The following is a 27186-nucleotide window of genomic DNA, read 5'->3' as shown; positions in this document are numbered from 1 at the left end:
CCAGACCCTAGGTACACTCTGTACCATACACTAGGGAGTTGTAGGCAAGTTAAATATACCACTTAAGAATATGCCAATTAGAACCATGTTTAAAGGGGGAACACAGACACTTTACCACTGGTTAGGAGGGTTAAAATACAAAGAATTCTAAAGCCATCAAAACATAGAGTGCAGCAAAAGGCAAAGCATCCAGAGTAACCACTCATAAACAGCCTATTTCCTACACAGTCCATCCCCAGCCAAGAGCTAAGGTAGACTAATCGATCCCTTGGTGGACTTCCCTGCTCAGGTGACAGAACGTGAACAATTAGCCACTTCTGCAATAGTGCTTCTCCGTTCTATGCCCCTCTGAATCTACATGTACCCATCTGTCAACATCTTCTCCAGATCCCCCTGTCAATGGACAACCCTTCTCCTCACCTATAGACCCCACCTATGGGGCAGCTAAACCTAGCTTGCTCACAGATGTAATGTTAGCAAGTCTTATACAGATCTTGGCTACCCTGAAGAGTGTCTTTGTGCACAAAAAGGCCGAAACCAAGGTACCAGGAGTGGAAAAGACTAGCAGGAAACAAATAAGTGAATTTTAAAGACTCTACTGAATGAGTACTCATCTCTGATTGTTTGAGACAAAAGGGAAGACGGTTCAATTCTTTAAGTGCATTCCAGTATGGGAACATTACCACCGTCCTAGGTGTCACAGAACTGACACCTAACAGGGTTTTTAAGGCTGCCTCTAGTTGTGAAGCTTCACAGTATTGTCTGCTAGAGTTAGGGATAAATCCTTCCACTAAACAGTGCAGCTGCCGAAACACTAGTAGTATCTTGCAGGAAGTCTCTTTCAAAAGTAGCCCCAAGAGGAGGAAAAAAGCTAGAAGGCAAAAACCTCAGAGATGGCGGGGAGGCTTCAGAACTGGCCAGAGATTCTTTACTCAGAGAGGTGGTCAGAAGAATGAGGAGGGAAAAGCCCTGCTGCAATTGGAAGTTGCAACAGGAGATAAATAGTGAATTCCGAAAAGGCAAGATGAAACCTGAAAGATGATAGGCGAAGTCAGGGGACAGGTCAGTAACAACCAGGATTCCCTCGAAAATGACAGGAGCGCAGGAAAGTAGTACTCATTTTATGGGCTAGCGGCAGGAAATTACGTTGAAACCAATTTCCTTCCAGATCGGATTGGGATAGATCCTTGAAAGCCTTGAGATATGATGGCTAGCAGGGCTGGACTGGCCATAGCGGGCACTGGGCAATCCCCCGGTTAGCCGCACGGGTGGGGGCCCGTTTTGGCCCATGGGGGCCTTTTTTGTTACAGGGCCCTTTTTGCATCATAGCTGCAAAATCGGCCCGTAACAAAATCGGCCGAAAACCGGCCCTGGCAAAGAGCTTGGCGGCACCCCCAACCCCCCGGGGGCAGGCCGAACACTTTGCCAGGGCCGGTTTTGGTTCCCAGTCCAGCTTGATTTGGAAATATATACCATCAAACAACAGAGACTTCTGACAGCTGTCAGTGTCAGGAAAGAAACCCCTTGCCTTGGCCATCCAGTACCAGGTAGAGGCTCCAATCTGGAGCCTTAAGTAGGCCTCACTACCAGCCTTGGGTTTGGTAAGGATCCCCCCATTTGTTCCTGACCTCTTAAGTTTCTCAAAGTGAGGGCTACAGCCTAAGGTGATAGACACCCTTTCTGCTCTTTCTTCTGCCATCTCAGGGGGTGTTACCTTGAGACTGTCTTTTAATTTCTGGGTGTACGCCCTCAGACTGACAAGGTGCCTGTCATTCCAAGGCAGTCCCCCTCAAAGGTGACACATTCTGCCTGTGTCATGTAGGGGTTTTCCTAGTGTAGGTCTCCTGTCTTCTGTCTCTTTGACAGTATGGGTAGCACTTTCAGATCAGAAGTGGCCTAACCGCTGCTCAGTTTTGGGGTGCCCTTCTCTCAAAGCAAGTAACCACTGACCTAGGGCTCTTCCACTGTGGATGTCCTCCACCTTCTACACCTTACTCTCTATTGGGACCTTCCTACCCTCCATTTAAAGAGAGTACTTTCAGAAAACTGTGTTTAGGGGGTACACGAGCTGCCATCCCTTCAAGCTCTTTTCTCGCCAGTGGGAGCTCACTGCCAATAATACAGTCAATGTACATATCGGGACTGACAATGACCCTCCTCTGGTAAAGTACCCCTTCCAATTAAAGGATACCATAGCCACAGGGCACACATACTCCTGCCCACAAGACTGCATTTTCCTACAGACCAGGCCTGCCAGATACTGTTCTGGGAAAACCAGCCTGACTACCACCATGCTCTGGCTGGCTCAGGTATCTCACAGAGCAGTGACATTCACCTCATTCGCTATCACTTCCCAGAAGCAAGTAACCACTGACCTACGGCTCTTTCACTGTGGATGTCCTCTACCTCCTACCCCTTACTCTCCATCTGGACTTTCATACCCTACATTTAAGGAGAGTACTCCCAGAAAACTGTGTTTTTTGGGTAACCTGGGATGCCATCCCTCTCAACTCTTTCCTCACCAATTGGATCTCATTGTAAGAATACAGTCAGTGGGCATCTGGGGACTGAAAATGACCCTCCTTTAGGCAAGTACCCCTCCCCTTGTATTATTAGCTAAATTATTGTGTTTTTATAAATATAGGCACATTTAATTCTGCAATCCTATACATTATCCTTCTTTGGAATGGACAAGCAGAGAAATAAGTGTCTGATGTCACCCCTTTTGGATATCACAATTAGGGAATAATTAGATATTTTCTATCTTATGAGTTTGTAGAAGTGTGCAGTAGTTTTTTATGTGCAAGGATGCAGGCATTTTGTTTTAGAAAGAGTAGAATGAAACTAGCCGAAATGGAAAAATAACAGGCCAGTTGGCAGTGTAGTTCCAAGTTAAAGCAGTTGTATGTCATAAAGTTGATTTTTAAAATATTAACTACATTAAAGACAAGCTGTAATTGTCAAGGTACTCATGTGGGTTCTTCATTATTACCTACGACAATTCCAAAAATGTCATATTTTAAAAGTTGTTTTTATTACATGCATTTATTAATTTATCTAACTGTACCATTATAAACCTTTGCACCTCTTAATGCTTTCCACCCCCAAATCCTTAAAACCTGAACTACCCCTTAAAATTACCATTCCCATATTCCTAAAAATCCAGTACCACCCTATTGTGCACCCTTACTTACACCTTTAAAAAATACTACCATTTAACACTACAATTGCCTAAACACTAAATCCCTATTACTACCTCTTTAATGCTGCCCTTCCCCGAACTCTAAAAAACCCTTACAACGCTTCTACTTTAATGCTAACCTTTTTGAATCCTTAAACCCCATAACTCTCCCTTAATGCTAACCGTCCTTAATCCCAAAACACCCCTTACTTTCATTTATTGCTTGACTTTCCTGAACTCAAGATCCTCTTACTACCCTTTTACCCTGCTAATTCCTGAACCCCACCAATCCATTACTCCCTCTTAATTGTATACTTACTTGAATGCTAAAATACCCTTTCCCAAACCCCTTTCCCTGCTCCCAGCCCTCTTACCTTTTAGCACAATATTTTTTTGATTTTTTTGTAGTCTTTTATACATATGTTTTCAGTCAACAGCATTTTAGACACTACATTTTTAGGTCGAGCATTTGAGACCTCTTGTATAAACTTTAGTACATACTTATATGTGTATGTACTTTGTGGGCTCTAGAGATCAGCCCTAGGACTTGTCTGCTTCCGCTTAGGAACTTTTTTTCCTGTTCAACTGCCTCTATCTTGATAGAAAACAACCAGTAGAGGTCAGTAAAATACCAGAATTGCTTTCTGCTGAGGGACTTTCTTTTTATAATTTTTCTGGCAACTGCCTCTATTTAAATTTCTTGACAGAAAACAACCAGCAGAGGTCAGTAAAATACCAGAATTACTTTAGCATGCTCTAGATTCCAGCCCATAGAAATTGTCTTCCACGAAGACCCATAGACAATAATATTTTTTTCAAATCTTGTATTTTCAGTGATATGATCACCGAAGGCCCTGATTTTATATTAAAAATAGAGCTTTGGACTATACCATTTCCTGCTGAAAGGCAACATTTCTCTCCATGTGTTCCCATACCTGGCGTGTCACACAGTTTGTTGCTTACTTTCCCTCCATGTTAAAGAACAGTAGATGTTTCAGCACCCAGGCTAATGTGTTGCATAGCTAAATACATATAAGGTCCCAAAGGCGAGACCGATTACATTGCACATGCTTGTTTAGGCTACTTATTTCCCACAATAGTTTTACTGCAAACCATCAAAAGAATGCTGAAAAATACAGCCATACAAATTCTTGATGTGTTTTATTTGGTGTTTGAATGTCTATTTTTGTGTTTCTTTTATTTTCAATTTATTAACTGCAGAAAGCCCTATTAGCTGCTTTCCTACCACCACTTCGCCAAAGTATTAAATGTTCCTTCTGTTTCTTTGGTGCAGTTATTACCTTCACCTGGTCTAAATTGTTTTAGCTGTTCTTGATAAGCTCCTTTCTCTTTTTCTTCTTCTACATTTTGGCGCAAAGAATATAGACAATGATATTGATTCAATGTTTTCCTTTTCAACGTTTGTTGTCACTACATTTAATGTGGCAATATCTGAGGCTAGTCTAGAGGCAGTGGCCTGTCAGTTGAAGCCTGATATGAGGTTGGATTAGTCTCAAGCCAGGAGGCTTTTAAATGTATTGGCTTTTTGAATATTCTCTCAGTTTCTTTCAAATAAGAAGAGAATTTCTATATGAGGCTGGAGAGGGGTGCAAGGGTATCAAGGGAGGCATAAAAAAATTAATGGGTTGAGGCAACAACGCACATCAAGTAGAAACAGAGCTAGTACATATATTTATAAAAGACTTGGGATAAAACAGCTACTATTTAAATACGGGTAAACTGGTGACCAATGTGCATGCATTCATCCAAGGTGGGTTGGTAATTGTATAGACTGAATAGGTCTAATGCCTTATCTGTAGTAATACTGTAGGATTTAAAGTAGATATAAATGATAGATGGGATATATTATTACGAATGCTGAGTTTGCAATACATGCACCTTCTGACTTTGTATATTACAATTGTTTTACAGGTAACAAAACTATACCAAACAATGTCAAATCCTCTGAGCAAACTATCTGTTCTAAACAATTCTCATACGCACTTCATCTTAGCGGACAATGGAACAGTTGGTAAATACGGAGCTGAAGTTAAGTTGCGGCGTCAATTAGAAAAACACATTTCTCTGCAAAAAATCAACACAAGTAAGTACAGAAAGAGGTGGTAACATATTATGATGGGTTTGAGTGATCTGCAATCTCTGCACACCTTCGAATTTGCATACTATTGTGATCGACTTACAAATTTAGTGCAACACAGTATCTTTGAGGAAAGTTGTAAACTTATACCTTATTAATTCTTGATTGTACTTCTGGAACATTTCTTAGGATTTGCATTTGAAGATTTATGCAATATTACTATAATAAAATGTATTTGGTCAATTCTACCATGAAAACACGACTAGGAAATGATCGGCATTGCAAGTAATCAACTCACCGTGTTTATGTCAATCCTCTCAATTTGCTGTCACATCCAGTTCCCACCTCATTGTGAAAATGTTCCTATACTACTGAGTCATGCTTTTCTACAGGCCAAAGTTAACGTTTGGCTGGTGGGAGGTTGATCCTTATGGCTTGTGGTCTTCCCTTTGTCATCCTATGCCTGGAGATAAAGTGAGGCAGGGACACCAAAGGGATGCTCAACTGTCATGATTTTCACATGTTGACCAGTTCTTTCTTTTCATACAACATCAAAGGAAGATGGTCTGCTTATCGAAAAGGCTCAGTGGCCAGAAAGGTATGCCCTTTATCATGTGATGAATACACTAATGTATGACAACACCAAAATCGCCATAAACAATTTGTAAGAGTGCTTACTGTCATTTGTAATAACCTTTTTGTAGTGTTCTGTGAACTCCACATACAAATCTTCAATTATTACAAGTTTACCTGAAAAAAAATCACTGTACCACTTTTCTTAATTTATGTTTCTAGATTTACATTTTCCATTATTATAATTTTAATTAATTGTTATGTATGCATCTTGTATCTGAATAATTTGTGCATCATTGCTAAAGGTCTCAGCATTTGTGTGTCTTCCATTCACAGAATACTTGTATAACCACTCCCTTAGTGAAAGTCCGTATTTATCTGTCACTGAATCTAGAGTCTGAAAATGTTGCCATTTTGGAGCCAGGCTTTTTGAATGTCCCTGTGGCATATACCTCAACCCAATATCTGTCAGTGGTACAACATTTCACCCTTCTGTATTTTTATCCGTTTGTGTATGCTCTTCTTCTATGTTTACCTGTAAAGTATCTACTCATTCAATAGCTTGACCTGAATGCAAAACTCTTCTTTGGGTTGTTTTTGGTTACTGAGCAAGGACTTACTTGATTATTTGTATTACATGAATAGAGACAGGTCAGATGTATGCCATGTGTAATACGTAGATACATCAAATTGAGTTCAACAGGTCCAGTGTGTGCTTTAATGATCGTTAATGTCAGCTGCAAAGTAGATTACATGTCAGCTGACATCAAAACTTTAAGAAAATGTAGCTTTCTGTTGTAGGATAATGATGGTTTAGGAAATGTTCCTGTACTCCACAAATGTGATGGTACCTTATAGGCATTTCAACATCTTTTTACTAGAATCTAGACTGGATATCAACTTATGTATAATTATCCAGCAATATATTTTCATGATCAACCTAGATTTTAATGATACAAGCATTGGAGAGGTAAAGTGAATATATCAAATGAAAGTTAAATTCTTATACTTTCTGTGAAAAGATTATTGTGTGCATAAGGTTTTTAGGTATTATATTTGACATCTTGAAGTAATAAGGTATATTGTTGATATATGTATTATAGTTTAATATACATTTTGCATTCAGATAGGCAGATGAAAACACAAAAACACAATAATCTTACGTAATTAGGATTAGGACCTATATTTATTACCAATGAATATAATTATGAGCCTATGTCCAAAATTCAGAGCCCAAATTTAGTTGCACTATTTATATTTTTAAATAATGATTTTTTCTTGTTGTAGTATAGTAGAAGATATGTAATCTATAACTTTAATTAGACCTCCTACTTCTACAAATATGATTTTATTGTATGTGATTTAAAATAATTTATGTAAGCCTTCATTCACTCTTTAACACAAAATGTATCTGTTACATGTTACCTTAAGCTATTATTTGATTGCAATGTTCACCTTACTTTCTTTCCTAGGGTTGGGGCAGGGTGTGCCCGTCGTTTCCCTCATTGTTGAAGGGGGGCCGAATGTGATCTCTATTGTCCTAGAGTGCCTGCGAGAAGAACCACCCATCCCTGTGGTTGTGTGTGATGGAAGTGGACGAGCATCTGACATTTTGTCCTTTGCACACAAGTATTCTGAAGATGCAGGGTAAGGTATCTGTAACAGAATATGAACATTGAGATGTATGACTATAAGGGAACACAATGGAAATGTTTACAGATTTTGATTATTTACATGGGACACTTGAGATCTGTATTTTCTTGTATACTGTGGGGACAATTCATAACCTAACGTAGGCTTCAGTCAGTCAGTGTGCTTTTAAGTAAAACAATTAAAAGAACAATGTCTGGCTTTACATTATGTTACAAAAGAGTGTCTCACTACTTTGAGATTGTAACAGTAGTTCATAGAAAAATGTGCAAACAGAGCACATGAAGATTTTGACAACCCCTCAAAGATAGAAAGGGAGGTTACATGTTTAAGGATATAATTGTAAATGTACACTATCTCCTTTGTGGGATTGATCTATGGCATTGCGGCAATGTTTTCAACCTGGTCTGGTAGGTGGTGGTTGCATGTATTGATTGTCATTAATGGTTCGGAGGAATAAGGAAATATACCGTAGGCGATATGCTTTGATATTACATAGACCCAAACTGGAAGGTAGAAAAATATTACTGAATAGTATATTGATTGGTCACTGTTGATGGTATGTTTTTATCTTTGTCACATTTATGTATTTAGGATAATAAGTGAATCCCTAAGAGATCAGCTTCTTGTTACTGTTCAGAAAACCTTTAACTACAGCCGGACCCAGGCACACCAGCTGTTTGTTGTCTTAATGGAATGTATGAAAAGAAAGGAGCTGGTAAGTTGCTTGCATTTCCCTTTTCAGTACATACTAACAGCATGATTCTATTCTTAATAATTTGCGGTTCTTTGTTGCTTGCAATGTTGCTTTTTTTCGCCTCTAACATTCATACAACTTTACAATAAATTAACATATATAGATTAGCCACTTGTTATCTTATTAGTGCATGGTGAATTTAATAAAGGTTTCTTCATACTCTGATTTAACAGCCACTAAGAACACACATCATTAGATATGGACTATTGATGAATTTAGCTTCTCAGTATTAATAGACTAACATTTTTTATATGTGTTCATTATCTGACTGGCAGCATGCACTTAAACAATGCATGTAGTTTCTTACTATCAATGTTGAAACTTCTACTAGATTTCTCAGTAAAAAATTGCCTAACATCTATCATATATTTTTATCTTGTGTCAGTATTTCCTTAGTTTCAAGTTGTGAACTGCCATGAACCTTTGAAACCGAAAGTGGCGTCACAGGAAGCACAGCCTATAAATCTGTGGCAGCAGCAAAGGTGCAAAGTAAAATGTTGCCTTTTCTTTTACTTTCCCTGTACAAGACACATGGTGTCGCTATATCTTCCTAGGCATATTACTCTACTTGCACTTGAATTGTAGTACAGACAGCCTCATTATTTCTAGTTTTCTAAATTCATAACTTCTAAGGTCTTAAGGATCACATTTTAATACATGTGCAATGGAAATATGCATTTTAATAATATTTTTAAGAAAATAAGCAAACTGCCAAATAAAAAAGGGATAACAAGAAGAAGTTGATTTCTTTTAATTACTTCCAGTGTTTTGTGACATTTGGAAGAAATCTGCCTAGATATTGCTGTATCTCTAAGTTAAATTTAGAAATGTAATATGATATTCAGAATGGCTTGTTTACCAAATATAAAAAATACAATCTTTTAAGATATAAGAATAATTTAATCCAACAAACTCTCTTCCTTTTTAAAGAAGAATTGGCATGTTATGTTATGTTATGTTATGTTAGCCGGATTTGTAGAGCGCGCAGCTGCCCCAGCAAAGGGGCGTCCCGGCGCTATGATGGACAAGAAACCGGACACAAGCAGTACCAAAGGACACGGCCAAGATAGCTCTAGGAATCAAGAGGAAAAAGGAAAGTTTTAACGGCCTTCCTAAAGACTAGAAGTTCATCAATAGCTCGGATATGGACAGGAAGAGAGTTCCATAGCCTAGCAGCAAGCACTCTGAAAGAGCGGCCGCCGGCCCTAGCCCTCTTAAAGCGCGGGACTGTGACCAGGTGAAGCCCTGAGGATCTTAAAGACCGCAGGGGTACATACGGCGAAATAAAATGCTCCAAAATCTGAGGGTAGGAGTGCTTTAGGATTTTGAACGAAAGGCAGAGAGACTTAAACTTAATCCTCTGAGCAACAGGGAGCCAGTGGAGTTTATAGATGGTTTTTTTGGCCGAACAAAATCTCGGCAGGCCAACCAGAGCCCTGGCGGCAGCGTTTTGAACGCGTTGAAGTCTAGAAAGTTCGGCCAAATTAGCTCCCAGTAACAGGGAACTCGCGTAGTCCAACCTAGACAAAATCGTAGCTTGTACAATAAGCTGTCTGGTTGGGGCATCAAAGAATTTAAAAATAGGTCTGAGCTTACGGAGAGTCCCGAAGCACATAGCAGCGATTTTCTTAGTGTGAGAGACAAAACTAAGTTTAGAATCCAACAAGATCCCTAGGTTTTTTACCTCGGAGGCAGGGAGAGGAGTAGGACCGAGCTCGGATGGCCACCAATGATCACCCCAGAGATGACTCTGCCCGCCAACAATGAGCACCTCGGTTTTTTTGGCGTTCAATTGCAGGCAATTATCTGTCATCCAGCGGGCCACCGAGCTAATTCCCTCACGAAACTTAGTAACCTCGAGGTCGGAAATCCCACTTATTGCAACCGCCAGCTGCGTGTCGTCAGCATAGGACACCATAGTCAGGTTCCAACGCTTGGCGACATCAGCCAGCGGCTGCACATAAAGATTGAAAAGTGTGGGGCTGAGAGCCGACCCCTGTGGAACACCCTGTGCAATAGGATAGGGTTTAGATTGGAAGGGAGGGGTGACAACCCTAAATGTGCGGCCGGATAAAAACGAACGAAACCATTCAAGTGCCACGTTATCGACACCAGCCTCACCCAAACGCTGTAATAAAATCGCGTGGGAGACGGTGTCGAACGCGGCGCTAAGGTCAAGGAGCACCAAAGCCGACGTTTGACCAGAATCAACCAGAGTTCGCAGGTGATCGACCATTGAGAGCAGCGCAGTCTCAGTGCTATGGCCAGGTCGAAAACCATTCTGTGAGGGATCTAAAATATTGGCAGAATGGAGATGGTTGGATAGAATAGCATTGACGTGGGCCTCGGTCAATTTTGCCACCCACGGAAGAAGGGATATAGGACGATAGTTCTCAAATTTTAATGGATCCAAGGCAGGTTTTTTTAAAATGGGCATCGCCTGGGCTTGTTTCCAGCTGCCAGGAACAGAGCCTGACGTCAGGGAAAGATTGACAAGATCGCATAAAGGAGGAAGGCAGAGTGACGCAGATTCTCTGAATTGGGCAGGTCGTAGAGGATCTGTAGGTGAACCTGATTTGACTTTCGCCACAATTTTATTAAATTCCTCCATCGAAAGCTCTGGAAAAGAGCACAAAGACATAGTTGTCTTCAGGCCAGATTCCACCTTCTCCGAAGATGCAGATGTGCCAGGGAAAGAACGGTAAATGGCCTCTACCTTTTCCACAAAAAAGGCGGCCAGGCCCTCACAATGCGAGGCCGAGCAGATCTCAGCGACTGTGGCTCTACTGGCAGTAAGATCCTTAAGCACCTTAAATATTAATTTAGTAGGATTGGTGCTGATGTTAAATTCACGAGAATAATAAGCGGCCCGAGCTTTACAGACCGCTCTATGATATTTCTTAGTCCTGGCGAGATACAGCGTTTTCCTGTCAGGCAGATATGACTTACGCCAGGCTCTTTCAGCTTGTTTACAAGATTTTCTTAGGAGCCGAAGCGAGTCATCATACCAGGGACTGGGTTCAGCGCGACGGCGTTTACTCTCAGCAATTGGGTCAGGCAGTCTAAGGCTCCAGTCAGCCAGCTGCAGAAAAGATCACAGCCCGACTCAGCATCAGAAAAGGGCCAGGAGGATATAGACCAAGTAACCGGTGAAAATTCGCTAGCTTCAGTTTTTTCCATGGGCGTCTAAGAAACATAGGCGCGATTGCTCTATGGGGAGAATCCCCAATCATGAGGTGCAACTCTATGAGATGGTGATCAGTCCAGGCCATAGGCCTGGGAGGCAACACTTTAGCCGAAGTTAGGTTGGTAAAAATTGGGTCCAAAATGTGCCCACCAGCATGAGTGCAATGATTAACCAGCTGAAATAGCTGGAGAGCCTCCAAGTCGGCAAGAGTGCTACTGGCCGCAGGAGAGAGGGGAGTATCAAAATGAAGATTTAAGTCGCCAATGATACTGAAGTTGGCAGCCCTTAAGGCTAGTGCGCTGACAACTTCAGGAAGAGCTGACCTAAAGGCAGCGTCCGGGCCCGGAGGCCGATAGATAAATAGCCCAGAGAAAGTAAAATGAGGACTAACAGAGATATGAAAATTAGCACTTTCGCAGCCTGCTATGTCCATAGCCTTCCATACACATGAGTAACACGATTTAACAGCGGCCGCAATGCCACCACCTCTCGAGTTACGATTGAGGGTAAAAATCGCATACTCAGAGGGAAGGGCCAGATTAACCGCTGCCAAAGCTTCCTCATGCAGCCAAGTCTCTGACATAAAAAGGATGTCAAGAGCTTCCACCGTAAGTAGATTAAAAACGTCCAGATGGTGTTTGACCAATGATCTCACATTGAGATGGCAAACCTTGAAGTCATAAGGGACCTGAGATTTTACCAGCGGTGGAACAAAACTGTCTAGGCATCCTAAGGGGGCAATCCTATAGGCAGAAATGGAAGAAATGGAAGCGGGAGATGAAAGTTTAAAAACACACTCAGGGCACTGAAAAGGGCCAGAAAGAGGGTGTAGCGGTGTATGAGAGCAGGGCGTAAAATCGCGAAGACTAAGCAGCTCGCTTCTAGAATACATTTGTGCAAAAGGGTCCTAAGACAGCACAAAGGGAAGAAGAGCTACAGAGCCCTGCCTTAGCCCTGACTCAGCGCAGACGAGCGCAGATGGGCAGGACTCTGGCACGACTCAGGCGCAGTGAAGGCGCCCCCACTGCGCGTCACCGCTGCGCGCTTGAGGGACTGGCTTAAGTAGGGTGGCCGCGTATAAGCAGCACCGCTAGAACGCTCAAGATGGCGCCCAGAAAGCGTCACCACCCCTCCCACTCCCAATATGGCGGCCGATTCTCCCCGATTTCCAAACCCCCAGGACAGGACCCCCTAAAGCAGCGGTGGAACAACAATTAGAGTGCAGGTGAGGGGGGCAACTCCCCAAAGATAAAATCAGGGGAAAACGAAATAAAATGAACACAAATACAAAATGAGGTAGATTAAAATATTAATATAGGTAGAGCGCACCTTCAGCACAGCGCTAAGCACGCGAATCCTATGACGCGCTAGTGAGCACGGGTACCTTATCCCGGCTGACCCCCCTGAAGAACCGCCTGAAGTAGGGTGGCCGCGTATAAGCAGTACCGCTAGAACGCTCAAGATGGCGCCCAGAAAGCGTCACCACCACTCCCACTCCCAATATGGCGGCCGATTCTCCCCGATTTCCAAACCCCCAGGACAGGACCCGCTAAAGCAGCGGTGGAACAACAATTAGAGTGCAGGTGAGGGGGCAATTCCCCAAAGATAAAATCAGGGGAAAACGAAATAAAATGAACACAAATACAAAACGAGGTAGATTAAAATATTAATATAGGTAGAGCGCACCTTCAGCACAGCGCTAAGCACCACACTTGTCTTTATTAACAAAAATACATAATAATAATAGCACAATTTGGAGAGATCAGAAATTAATGATCTATACATGTCCCTTATTTGTGGCAGTTATGCAGACTGTCACTTTTATAAAGCGAGGTGAACCATTAGCCTTACTGTGTCATCTAATGGTGGGGCCAAATTACTACAGACCAGAAATGTATTTTGTGTAGAGACAACACATTTTAATAGTTTATACTCTGTGTATAATTCTATCTATTTAGACTATATTAAGAAATCTATTAATCTCTGTCAGTGATATTGACCGTGATGATTGAAGAGTGATATTTCCTATTTTAATATTTGAACATCAAATTATCATTGTCTCATGTATTTGAATTGCATATTTATAGATGTGCTAGCCAAATGATATATTTATATATTTTTTTCACCAAGCCATTAGTGTACTTTCATGAGATCCTTAACTGTTTTTCATTTCTGTGCCTTTAAGTATTAAAAGTATGCATTCTTTTTTATGAGATGTGTTATCCTATGGACTTGGTCTTTACCTATAGGAAAATATAATGTGTGGTGTTCACACAACTTGCATTTCAATTTGAATTAAAATGTACTGGCGTCATAAATTAATTGCATTTCTTTTTTACCCAAGCAGGCAACTGAAAATATAATATCTAATAGAAATATTCATTTTAAAATTGTATACATATTAATTTTAAAATCATATTTTATTCTCAATGCATTCTTTTTTTATTTAGAGTTAGACCCAATACACAGCACAAAAGTGACAACTATATACTGTACCTTGCTCAAACATTTTGCCAATACTGTCACCAAATGTCTTCCTACCTTTGGTTTTCTCCTCCCTGCCTAGAAGATACCGCTTTGTTCATTTCCAAAGCTGTAACATTGCTGTTTTGAAAGAGATTTCAGCAAGGTTCAAGGTTAAAGACTGCATATTGCATACTGTAGAATACTGAGATTATTCTCCTATAATCCAATCCTATTCAGTTTCTTACTAAACAAAGCTCAATAATGACAACTGCTGTTGACACCAAAGTTGTGAATATCAGTATTGAATTTAAATTTAGGGCATGGAATGCTAAGGGGGAACTGAAAATGTTGCTGTACTGATACTCTCAGTCATTTTTAATCATACATCCTAACATTAGTTAAGTCTTATAAAATGACCAATGATGTTGTGAATGTATGTTTAGGGAGTGCCCCTTCTTGTTAAAGTGAACCTGGTGCTCTCACGTTGAGGTGTACAATTGTATATACGGAGGTTGCATCAACATATACACCAGCCTCACTCAATGATAAATGCAGGGAGGCAGATAGTGTACTCCAAATAAAATTCCTTGCTTTCATCAGTGAGAAGTACAAGCTACCCTCAAATTGTGTTTTCTCTCTGTCAAAGACCCATATGTCTTTCAGTATGAGCTTTACTTAGAGGAAAGGCAAAATCTTCTCTCAGTAAGGTGCAATAATTTTCCCAAGTGCAATGCTCATTTTCTTCAATAGTATACCGAGGCTTCTGTCAGTGAGATGAACAAGCACAATCTCTCAAATGCACAAGCATTGTTCAGTTAAATCAGTTAGATTTACATGTATATAGTCTCTTATTAGAATGCCTAATAATCCGTAAGTGAGTTGAACAAGCCCCCACAACGTAATATTTATTTGTTAGTTTGTATATGCTAACTCTGGTGTGGGGCAGGTGCTGGCTATTGTATGGTTCATAGAAAGCAAAGCTATCTTTGGAAAGAACAAATAAAATCTAGTTCTCTTTTGAAGAGAACATAGATGAATATGAAATTATTTTAAAGGTTAATTTTGAAAAACACAAATAGAATTTAACCCTTAAAGCAAAAAAACTGCACAAATGTGCATTTAGGAAATACTTTTTAAATGTGTTTTTTCATTAAAATTCTTTGAATTATTCTTCTGCTAAAATGATCAGGAAAATACCGGGGGGAGATATCTTTTATGGTAGGCTTGCTCAGACAGATCTACCAGTTAATCAACCTCCAGGCAAGATAGATAATTATTCAAAAAGTATTTAGGGGGGCTCAAGAAGAGATAGGTAGCCTTGAAGATGGGTTGAAAAAGTATACTCAAAGCTGTCAACTACATTAACACTATCCTCAGACAGGCCCGATCTAAATTTAAAGAATTGAATGTATTAATAATATCACACTTGTCAGTCGTTATTACTCCACGTATGTTGTCCATATGGCATAATTCTCTCAAAAGTGAGTATTCCTATTACCTGGTAGTCTGGTATTGCCCTAGCAATTGTTAGAAAGTACAGCATTTGCTGTAGATGGGCCAAATTGTCCATGCCATTATGACATGGCGTTTGAGTTATAAAAAGAAGCTCTTGAATCTTAAGGTTGATAGAAGGATGGTCAAATTGCACTAATAAACATAAAATAATAACCTTAGTCAGCAGAAACGTTAAGACCACTCAAAAATCATTCATAAAATATATGTACATGCTGGAGTTCAGGTAAATACAATGATCAGTTATGGTCACAGTCAAATTAAAATCATATATGAAAAAGACACATTTCTATTCATGCTGCCATGGATGCTAGCTTTAAGTACAAAGTGGTTCCTGGACCAAAAATCAAAGTGTGAAGAAGAAGAAAGGCGAACTTTTGCTTTGATGTCCATGCATAGCAAAATGGTATCTGTAAACAAATATATGTTATGCAGCCGATCCTTCATGCTAGGCAGATTGATCATGATATAGGAATTAATTAGGACCTCAGGCGTATTGTAACAAAACAATGGGAATCCACAACCTAGCTAGTTGGGATTACTCAGGTAAACCCAGTCCCTCCAATAAACTAAAATTGAAGTGCCAAAGAAGCAAATAAGTGATAGCATTGCTGTCTGCATATAGGATTGGAACCTAGAAAGGTTTGAGAAATGCATGAGACTGAACATAGAAGTTTTTCATACATACCAAATTATTCTCTGGTCAAGATTATTCCTCCAGCATAAAATCCCTACAGTTATGCTGATCATATTTAGAACACTGCCCTCGCAGAATGGTTTATCATCATTCAAATATTAAAACATGACAGAAAGAGGATGCTTATGAACAATTATTCCAAGATCTGTGATGAATCTGACATTTTATTGACTGTAATAATAAAAGCGCAAGTAAGACTCAATGGTGATCTGGGTTGACAACTTGACCCCCGCAATCTCCTGATCCTCAGAAATTAGGTGCATAAGATTTACTGTCACTGCCAGAATTCATTGAATTTCATGATGTGAACGATATTTGGGGCATAAGAAATCCTTTGTGCAAGCAGTCCCTGAGTGACAGCTTCCACTGTGTGAAAGACAGTGGTGGACATCATGGGAGCAGACAGCAGTCCCCTGATCAAATGCACCTTTCTGCCCTGATTGTCGTTAGTGAGCTTTACTATCCCTTTCAGCCTCTGTCTCTCTATTTGATTCCATTCAGAAGCATTTACAGAAAAACACTTTGACACATGAATATTTATGTGGCTGGATTTCTGCAAATTCTTGGAAATGGCTCCTTTGTGTTGCTCTGGATTGATACATATGACACTGCAAATACCTGACTGAGTCGCAATTCAGACATTGAGCAAACACTGACAATAATACATGTGCTGCATGCAGCTGTATCCTATCTCCCTCTTCCATGGTTCTCGTATATTGGGAGAAGGTCTGTCATATTTTTTCTAAGGTTGCATGCTGGATATTACATATATATACGTGTATTTTAGGTCTTGTCCAAAATAACCTTCACTTTGCTTGTGGAAATATTCACCCTTGTGGTGGCTGTTACTAAACAAGGTGTTTAATTAGTCAGTGTGCATCTGAAGTAGGTTCCACTCTTTTCTGTTTCAAGTTATGGTCACTAATTAGGATGAACATTCAATTGTTTCTTACTGAACTGAATAAAGATTGCCTTAAATTATATCCTGCATGGAGGCTATAGGACCTATTCACAAAGGTAAATTTACACGTGAGTAAATTTACTCTTACATTTTGTAATACATTTACTACTTTGGCCACTCATTATTTGAGTGGAAATTTACTTTAAGGTGTAGACGTGCATGTCCGCTCCCTCTGAAATAAGGGGTGGAACCAGGTTTATCAGGTTAAGGTCACTACTAGTAAACATTTTTATGCAAAAGATTTTTTATGTTAAATATCAATGTACATTAATTTAACATATTTATTTTAAATGTAGAACAAAATAAAGAATGTGGCAGCACTTTTAATTTTGAGTTAACTATGTAAATAATTTAAATAAAAGTATTATCATTGCCTGAGGTCCACTACCCACCAGCAGTTGATAGTATACCACAACCTGCAAGCCTAAAATGTTTTTAATGTAGGCTCTCACATTTGTTGTGTGTCTGAAGTGCTGCTGCAACTAGTGGTTTTTCATGAACTTGTTTAATTAAGCAAGCACTAATTAAGTTGTAGAAAAAGAGAATTTGTGTCAACCCAGTGTGCTATGCATGTAATTAAAGCCTTTAGGAAATTCATTAATGAAATTCAAGTGCAGACGGTACTGTTATAGCAACCTATGCCATATCAGAGCTCGTGTTCAAACTCAGCTCATACTCCAAGTTTCTATGCGTAGATAGATAGAGATATAACTGTTAGTCTGAAGTGTGCTAGAAGCACTGTACATTATACACACGAAGTCCATTAACACTAAGTCAAAATAATAATGATGTAATTGGACATAAATGAAGATTAAAGCGGTATTTTCGCATCTTCTTAATGGTACCTCTGTAAGCGTACACTGTGTGCCAATGGTAACAACTAAATTAACCTTGGTACTGTTTAAGATTGTAATCTGAAATCTAGGAATGACTCTGAAAACCATGATCTTCTTTTTAGATTTATGTAATTAATTTTTGGAATTCTCTGTGCACAAACTCTGAAGGTAAGTCCTGAGACAGTGCCAGCGCTCAAAACTCCTCTGTGGAGCCTGTAATGTCTTGGTGTAGAAGGAGCAGAGGACACCCTACTAAGTCAGTATAATGACTCAGATTGTATTAGATTTTCCCTCTATTGTATTTGATCCTCCACTTTTGGTTCACCCATGTAGTCCCTGATTTATCCTGCCATGGAATACGCTGCTCTTCCCTGCACTACCTGTCCAGTGCCTGAGCCAGGAAGAGTTGTCTAGGGTCCTGTCTGTGGACCTGGGATGTCTCTGCCCTACATGGTCCTAGAGTCTCCTATGACATCTCCCCCGTGCTTAGAGTAAAAATACATATCTCAAATATGATTGTGTCTGTCAACTATCACTGGTGTCGCCAACTAACACCACTTGCACTGAGCACTGCTTGCATATACACCATGCAGAGCTTTCAGTACTCTGCCCGCAACTCAGACAAGTTCTTTGCTTGGGTCTTCTGGTGTGTGTGAAGAGGTGCTTTCATTTTTAGCCTAGAGTTGTGAATGCTGTGCTGATACTATGCACAAAAGAATAAACCCATGCAAGGCTCAGCCCAGACAGACAGGGGGCAGGTTGATGCTGGGTGGTCCGTACAGGAGGAGGCGACATTGGGCTGATGGTGGAGTAGTGGCCACCACCACTTGCAAATACACCACCATGCCCAGTGGCAACATCGCACTTTGTGTGCAACTCGTCCAGTCATTCCAACTGCAATGAACCAGTGAGATGACACGAAGCACAGTGAGAAACCATGACAGCAATGTGTGGTGCCTGGTCCTGGCGGTGGGAAAGTGTTGATGGGACCAGTGAGGTCAAGTTGGTTACTCTGTCGTGGCATTCCCAGTGAACCAGAAAGCAAGTCATTTATTCATGGCCTGGTAAGACTTGAATAGAGAGAGAGTCAATCCAGGAACTTTTTGAACGGTACTACAGGAAGGAACTGAAGAGACTCGGTCCTATAACATAAACACTGCTGTAAATTACAGAAACTGCCCAAATGGTGTATATTTGAACCGAGGTTTCATACAGTTTAATATTACACATTTTGGATGTGCTCTTCTTATTTCAAGAATATACTATTTTGCGTTATATTCTTGTGCTGTGCTCATAGGTGTTTATCATAGCAAAATTCAAAGTCTGTCTTTGTTTTTTCAAACTATTGTTATTTACTGGTATGTGCAGCCCATCTTCCTCTAATATGTCACGTGGTGGCCTTTTCATGTGGAACATTGTTCTTTCTCATGATATCAGTAGGTTAAAATGTACATGTATTTCATTAAGGACTTGGAATTTCTTACCTGTTCCTACGATTATTGATGAGGACCTTCTCATGGGATGTCACATTAACACACTGCTTAAGCAAAATCACAGGACTGGTTTGACACCAATGGAAAGGGGTTAAGCATGGCAAGCCCAAATGAAAGTCAGAAGTAAAATAAATTCTGGCGATTAAAAGCAAAAGAAATGTGCCTTGGTACAGCTTCACACCTTAAGCTTGCTGCAGATCTAGTCATGTCCATAAGTAAAATACTTTCACGTGCCACACATCTCTTAATTAAGCAAGAGCCTGAAATACATTTTGAGCGTAATGCTGGAATCTATTTCATCTAAAGGCTTCTTTCTAAATCTAGCTGGATTGGTGGGCTGCCTACCTGGAATTGTGGACCCTACCATGCTGGACTGGAGATGCCCTTGGACATCCTTATTCCAAAGAACGTCCATTTACCTTCTATTAAAGTCCATATCTCTCAAGTTGTTGGCTATTTTCCTACCCTCATCAAAGTTAGTTACTCCACAACTACCTTTGCTTTAAGGATGCTTATTTAAGCTCACCAGGGTGAGGGCCAAAGAGATCACCTACAAAATCATATTTATGTGATGTCTGTGCTTTTTGCAAGCAAATAGAAATTTCTGAAGGTACAAAAGGCCTGATTTAGAGTTTAGCGGTCGGGTTACTCCTTCACAAGCATGACTGATATCCTGTGTTCCTTATTACATGTGCATTATAGCCTAAGGCACTTTTCATAAGACAGACAGAATATCCGTCATGTTTGTGACAGTGTACCCATCCGTTAAACTCAAATCACGCCTATAGCGTTTCCAACTGGGAGGAGATTTCTTTAGAGCAGTGTGAGGATGCCAACTTTATAGTGCTCTAAAGAAATCACTCAGTGATTTTACTGATTTGAGATACATAAATGTTCTCCAAAAAGTATATACAGTACAACATAACCCTATAAAGGAAATGCATAGCTTTCAGCCAATCACAGTTTGATTTTGATCTGGTGTCACACCGTTGCAAAAACAACAGTTGATGGATAGAATGCAGAACAATGTCATACATTCTCCCCAGTACAGAGATCTGGGCCTAAATCCATCATTTTTTTGCTCATCAGGCCATTCCAGTTTGAACCCAGCCATATGCAAATCAGTCTTGACCCTGTGCCTCATGGGAACAGTCCAGCCCGAACTGCCAAGCCTGGTCCTCCCTGGACTGGAACCAAGCACACTAGGACCGGTTTCCGGGTTTCACCCCTCTTCAGCCTGGATAGCTTGATTCTGGTGGCATGGAGAGCACGGGACTCACGTCTGAGCATACCCGTCCCACTCGGGGTGACAAATGCAAAAACAACAGTTGATGGACAGAATGCAGAACAATTTCATACATTCACCCCAGTACAGAGATCTGGGCCTAAATCCATTGTTTTTTTGCTCACCATGTCATTCCAGTTTGAACCCAGCCATATGCAAATCAGTCTTGACCCTGTGCCTCATGGGAACAGTGCAGCCCAAACTGCCAAGCCAGGTCCTCCCTGGACTGGAACCAAGCACCCTAGGACCGGTTTCGGGGTTTCACCCCTCTTCAGCCAGGATAGGTGGATTCCAGTGGCATGGAGAGCACGGGACTCACGTCTGGGCATACCCGCCCCACTCGGGGTGACAAATGCAAAAACAACAGTTGATGGACAGAATGCAGAACAATTTCATACGTTCACCCCAGTACAGAGATCTGGGCCTAAATCCATTGTTTTTTTGCTCACCATGTCATTCCAGTTTGAACCCAGCCATATGCAAATCAGTCTTGACCCTGTGCCTCATGGGAACAGTCCAGCCCAAACTGCCAAGCCAGGTCCTCCCTGGACTGGATCCAAGCACCCTAGGACCAGTTTCGGGGTTTCACCCCTCTTCAGCCAGGATAGCTTGATTCCAGTGGCATGGCACACCACTAACTCATAGCTTTACATTTGTTTGCATTATGGTGCAGGGGAATCAGCAATAGGAACAATCAATGCATATAAAAAAACAGAACAGTGCCTTGCCACTAAGATTCTAAATAACAACACCAACTTGGGCAAAAAACTGAGTAAAGTTAAGTATTAAGACACATGGAGAGATGCAGGAGAATAGTGTTTGTAATCCGACCCCTGCAGTTATAACCCCTCCTTCCATAGTTTAACTCCGCTTGACAGAACCTAGCCATTCAAAGCTGTACTAACATTCTACTCAGGTAGCAATAAAAGACTGATCGAACAAAAAGAACACCCCAAGGCTAAGCCAGCAGACAAAGCCAGACACAACACAAAACACGAAGCACAACAAGGCATAATTCATGTAAAATCCTTTAACCAGTTGGGGTGCCTCTTAACATACGTTTTCTTGCCACCCATTTCAACATTATGACTCAGGAGATGCAGTTGATTGAACACACTTTCTTGCAGTTTGATTATAGTTCCTTATTCCTGTCTCACCACCACTGACACCACCTTTCTCATCCTGACTAACTCTACTGTCGGCAACCATACACTTGTTCTCCTCCTGCCACCTCTTTTCACTAGACGCACACAGCAGATCTTGACACCTTTTCAATGACAACCTCTGTACCAAACTTTAACTCACCTTTCCTCACACCATATTGCAATTTTACTCTGACTTTCACTCCAATATGCAAATCTTTATTCCTACACAATGCAAAAAATGTTATTGGAAACTGGCTTACATTTGCTTCCTGTTCACTTTGGCATTCATCACTTTCTCCAAGCAATACGCACACTCCTGTTAGAGTGTGAGTTGAGCCAAACAAAGTGGTCCCTCCCGCCTCTCAAAACTTCAACCAGGGCAACACCCATTGTGGGGTGCAGTGTGGTATAACATGACCTTCCTGCCTCAGCTAATCTAAAATCAATCTATTTGCCCTTTCTGCCAACTCATTAGATTAGGGAGGATACAAACTGTTTTTTCAATGTTGAATCCCTTTTTCTTTATTATACTTCTTCATGTCTTCAATACTCCATTTCCAGCAATAACGGTACTTAGAAGACCTTTACGTGCAAATGCCTCCCACAAAAAATCAATGACACGAATTGCGAACCTGGTCTTGCATGCCCCTTTCTCTTCCAGGTCAGTTGGCCATCTTTAAAATGGTCTTGTTGCCTCGGTTGCTGTATCAGCTGCAAAATTATCCATTCCCTGTTAAGCCTTCTTGGTTTCGCCAGGTTCATTCGGTTCTGGGACAATTCCTTGGGCTGGGAAAACACCTAGGGTGGTGCTCCAAACTTGTTTTCAGTCCACGCGGGTTGGCCACCTCGGACGTTCAGTCCTATTATGTGGCCTCGCAACTACTGATATTGAATGAATGGTGGTATGGGGACCGCTTGGATCCGGCATATGCAGTGGAACGGTGCCGGATGGGATCCTATTCCTTACACACGATCCTGTATTCGGCCCCTATTCGCAGGACACTGCTGTCCGCCACGAGTGTCGTTTCTCAGTTGTGAAAGCAGGCCCTGCACAGGATGGGGTGGTGGGGCAGGCTGACACAGGAGACTCCCCTGTGGTCTAATGGCGGGCTGCAGCAGCTTGCAGGTCTGGGGGGCGTCCGTGACTGGGATAATATCGGGATCTCTACCCTGGGGGATGTTATGCGGGGCACAGTTCTCAAATCTTTTCAGGATATAACTTTTATATGCCCTGGTGTAAGTTTAATATTATTGTCAATAAACACAAGCCCAGGCAAACAGCCGGGACCCCTCACACCAGCAGCGGCTTCACCAGAATCGCTGACGCATGCTGCTGCTCCTCTCAGAAGCTGAAGGGACTAGGCTGAGTGCTGACACTGAGTGGGGTTCGTTTTCTCCGTGGACTCGTTCTTGTTGCTAAAAACAAAGACACATGGAGGCAGATGCAGGAGAAAAGTGTCTCTATTTCAACCCTCAAGCAGCGAAGCAGCACAACAGTTACAGTTCCTGCTTCCACAATCTAACTCCAATTGACAGCAGGTTATCATTCAGAGCGGTACCAACATTTCACTTAGGAGGGCAATGAAAGTCGGCTCGAGACAAGCACGCTACTACCATCTAAGGGAAAAGCAAGACTCACCACGCAAGCCGGAAAGGGAACCCCCTAACAGCAACCTTAACAAAGACTCCTAAACCACGGGAGTTAGGTAGGTACTAGTAGACAGCTACAGATACCACGTTTGGCAAGTGCATCAACAGATTAAATGAAGGAATTCATTTGAAGAAGCCCAAACCAGTTGTCTGATTGCCTGCTTTGCACTGGGGTGCAGTGTTGTGCCGCATACGTCTTGCGATTCTGTCAAACATGTGAACTGTGCTAGATGCCTCATCCTGGATAGGGGCAAAGAGGTCACTCTGAAGCAGCTGCAGAAAGCCTGCCTCGTTAATATTCATGTGACGGGGGTCTTCTATAAACTCTGCTAAAAGGTGGCGCATGCAGGGATAGAGTCTTACCAGTGACAACAGACCACCATAGTTACTAGTATTGCAACAGTTGTTCTTTGGAAAGACAGAGGGTGCAGTACCTAAAATAAGTTACACTTTGAAAGATACATAATGAAGCTGCCCCAGGTGCATACACCTGCCACTCACTCAAGCCTCCTTCATGAACAGCCTGGGAGTATTTACCAACTCAGAAGCATGGCCAGACGACCTTACAGTGCTTGCAGTCACATGACTTATCCCATCACTGACATATATACTTGAAATCACAAGAAAGTAACTTTGCTTTAAGTTTTTATCTTGCAATAAGCAAAGAATTACAGCGTTGGTATTGACAGGAGCAAATACATGTGTTGCTGGTAATGTCACATTGATTCATTTTGTTTTTCTTTTTTTTCTGCCTCTTTCGTCCAGCCTCCCACTTTGTGCAGCACTGCCTTGCGAGTGTAACAAAGATTTGAAACAAACTAAACAACACAATCCTTTGACATTCGTAGTACAAAGGATTTTGAGTACATAAATGTCCCACCTCTCTGGTCCTGCTTGAAATATTGTCTAACCCTCTCGTTCCTTTCTCGCTGTGTTCAAGGTGATGACCCATCGCACCAATATTTTTTATAATTTTTATTTTTTACTAAATTGTATCCCTCTCCACCCCGAGCACAGAGACAACATCCTAAAAGTCACTCTCTTGACACAGCCATTCTACAACACAGAGTCTTGACCATAAGAACCTATTTAGGGTTACTTCTTATCTTTGTCAGCTGGAAAAGTGCACCGAAGGGGCTAGAGTTCTCCTAACAAGTTAGACAACTGCTTAAGTAAGGCAGGCGACTAAATAAATTGTACGTCTCTGAAAATACTAGAAAAGGAGCAAAAACAACATTGTGCTGTTTATACAGCATTACAGTCAAATACTTTTGCAAAGAACATGTTTATATACAAATCATATTGACAAGCTGAACGACTCATTTTATCAGTTGCATCAGGGTGAAAGTCTGAGTTGACTTTGAAAAATGTGAAGAAGCAGCTGCTCACAGAAAGCCTGCAAGCAAAAGTTGTTGGAATGTATCTAGGTGTGCCTGGCATAGTTTAAAATGAACGCGTTTCCAAAACTGTCTGTCAGCACTAAGTACAAATACAGTTCTCCATGACAATTTGTAGATTATTTTCAGGCCTCTATCTGGGTTTTACGAAAGGTATAGATACCAAACTGGTACCTGTGTCGCACATTTACAATGGGGGTGCTCTTGATGTTTAACCCAGTGTGGCTGTGCATCATCAGATACGTACTTTGCTTAGATACAATCGATAATACACACAACCATTAGTAACAATTGTGAATGAATATTTAAAGGAAAGGAAAACTTCCAAATTGTTAGTTCTTAAAGCGACGCTAGCAGCCAATCCCAGGGATGCAAGTTCTATTTACACCCATATGTAAAGAGGTAGGATGCATTTGTTGACTACAGGTGCAACACCACTCATGTATGATTAGGCAATGCAGTGATTACCTCCCCTCTTTGCAACATGACATGCGCTCCACTCCCTCACAACAAACTGCAGCTCCCAACCAAATGTCTCAGACAATTTGACTGAATACATAATACCCACTTACTGATTAAGTACTACAATGTTCAAAGAAGACCAGACTAAGAAACAAAAATCACCATGAGGGCTTCCTAAATAGTTACTCTTCATATTATGTGCTCTAGGATAGGATGTTGATTTTAATTTTAAAAAGTGCTCTTGAGTGGACCTATTCATGATGAAATAGAGGTTCATTTTCCAGTAAAATCACACAGAACTGATGACAACCTAAAATGCACCCCACTTAACTATTACTCAGTTGGTTGCAGGGTGGTTTTAGTCCACCAGGTTCTCTGTCTCAGGTTGGGACACTAAGGGGCAGATTTACAAGCCCCTTGCGCCACTTTTGCGTCACTTTTAACATGGGAAAAGTGACGCAAAAGTGGCAGAAGGGGCTTGTAAATCGGCACCTAAGTTCTTAGTGGCTTAGGGTTTGGATGTGTTCTGGAGAGAAATGCAGAAAACATATAACTACGAGACATATATAATAAGAGAATCTATGCACACTCTATATAATATATGTTTGAAGAATTAATTATTACTTATGACTAATGCTAAGAATAAAGACATACTCTCCATTAAATTATTTTATGTACTTTTGTTAACATGAGAAAACTCTACATTAATCAGTATCAACAATGAGAGAGGGTTGTTTTTATCAAGCAGTAGATTGTGATGGAAAGCAATAATTGAAAAGCTCGGAAAATAGTGAATCATAGGTGCACAATGGACTGCTATCTCTAAAGCACAGGAGTTGTGGATGTTCCCAGAAGTACAATTAATCAGTCAACCCTTGGAGAGAAATGATGCTCAGGTATGAAGATGTGACATACTTTGCTGCCAAATCAGTTCAAAATATTGTCTTGAAGACTTGAAGCTCTGGTATGAAGAACTGCACTATGTTGTTTGTTGAGGAGAAAGTTACCACAACACTAAATTAGATTAAGAAACATACCTGGAAGAACTGACGCTCTGTTTGAACAGTCAATATGTTTTATAGGCATGTTAGATATGTAAAGCTGTGTGAAATGCAGTTAAAGAATTAACATACGTCCCTCAATGCCACACAGAGCACACCATTGTTAATGTAGTTATGGTAAGCAGCCATCTAGAAATGGCAGCATAATGTTTTAATGCAGTCAACAATGTAGCACACTGACAAAATAAAGAAAATGTCTTAAAGTAACCTATGAACAAATGTGTGTTTATGAAAAAAGTATTTCTTTTTAGTTCATGCAATATAAAGAAAGCAAATGCCTCACACTCAATTGATTTTCTGCCATTCCTGACAGTCAGAGTGTGACAGAACATAGAGGCAATGCTGCTGTGACATCTAGGGTTTCCTTAAAATCATTAATAACAGCACAAGACACGTAACAGGAGTTCATCGATGTTATGTACAGTGCACCCTCATTAATGTTGTTATTTTTAGGGTTTACAAATATCATCAAAAAGGCATTAGTAGAGCTGGCATGATGGCACAAATAAGAAAAATTAAGAAATGTCTTAGAAGTTGTAGTTAATGTGACTAGTTCCAAGAAGTGTTCATCAGTTTGAAAGCACTGTAAATTAACAATTAACCTGTGTTCCATTTTATGTATTTCATTATTTCAAGTCAAAGTACACACATTGCAATCAAATAAATGATGTGCAATAGCCAAGGGCTATAATAGTTGTTAAAGGACCTGGGAGAGGGCCTTTGACTGCCAGTATAGCCCAAGTCAGAAGGGTTAAAAGGCTATTAGAACATTTCA

At 40.9% G+C, this 27186-nt stretch overlaps 1 protein-coding gene across 1 annotated transcript in view; it reads left to right on the top strand.

Moving 5' to 3' along the window:
- TRPM1 (transient receptor potential cation channel subfamily M member 1) overlaps positions 1-27186 on the top strand; it is a gene marked incomplete at its 5' end in the record, with an annotated part of 381597 nt that overhangs the window by 31718 nt on the left and 322693 nt on the right. Inside the window, 3 exons of the mRNA XM_085646142.1 lie at positions 5114-5285; positions 7325-7499; positions 8097-8220. Coding sequence (XP_085502268.1) covers positions 5114-5285; positions 7325-7499; positions 8097-8220 — 471 coding nt within the window. The remainder of the gene's footprint in view (positions 1-5113; positions 5286-7324; positions 7500-8096; positions 8221-27186) is intronic.

This window comes from Triturus cristatus, chromosome 3_1, assembly GCF_964204655.1.
Source record: "Triturus cristatus chromosome 3_1, aTriCri1.1, whole genome shotgun sequence".
Lineage (NCBI taxonomy): Eukaryota > Metazoa > Chordata > Amphibia > Caudata > Salamandridae > Triturus > Triturus cristatus.
Note: the sequence above shows the minus strand (reverse complement) of the source record. Positions and strands in the feature narration are given on the sequence as shown.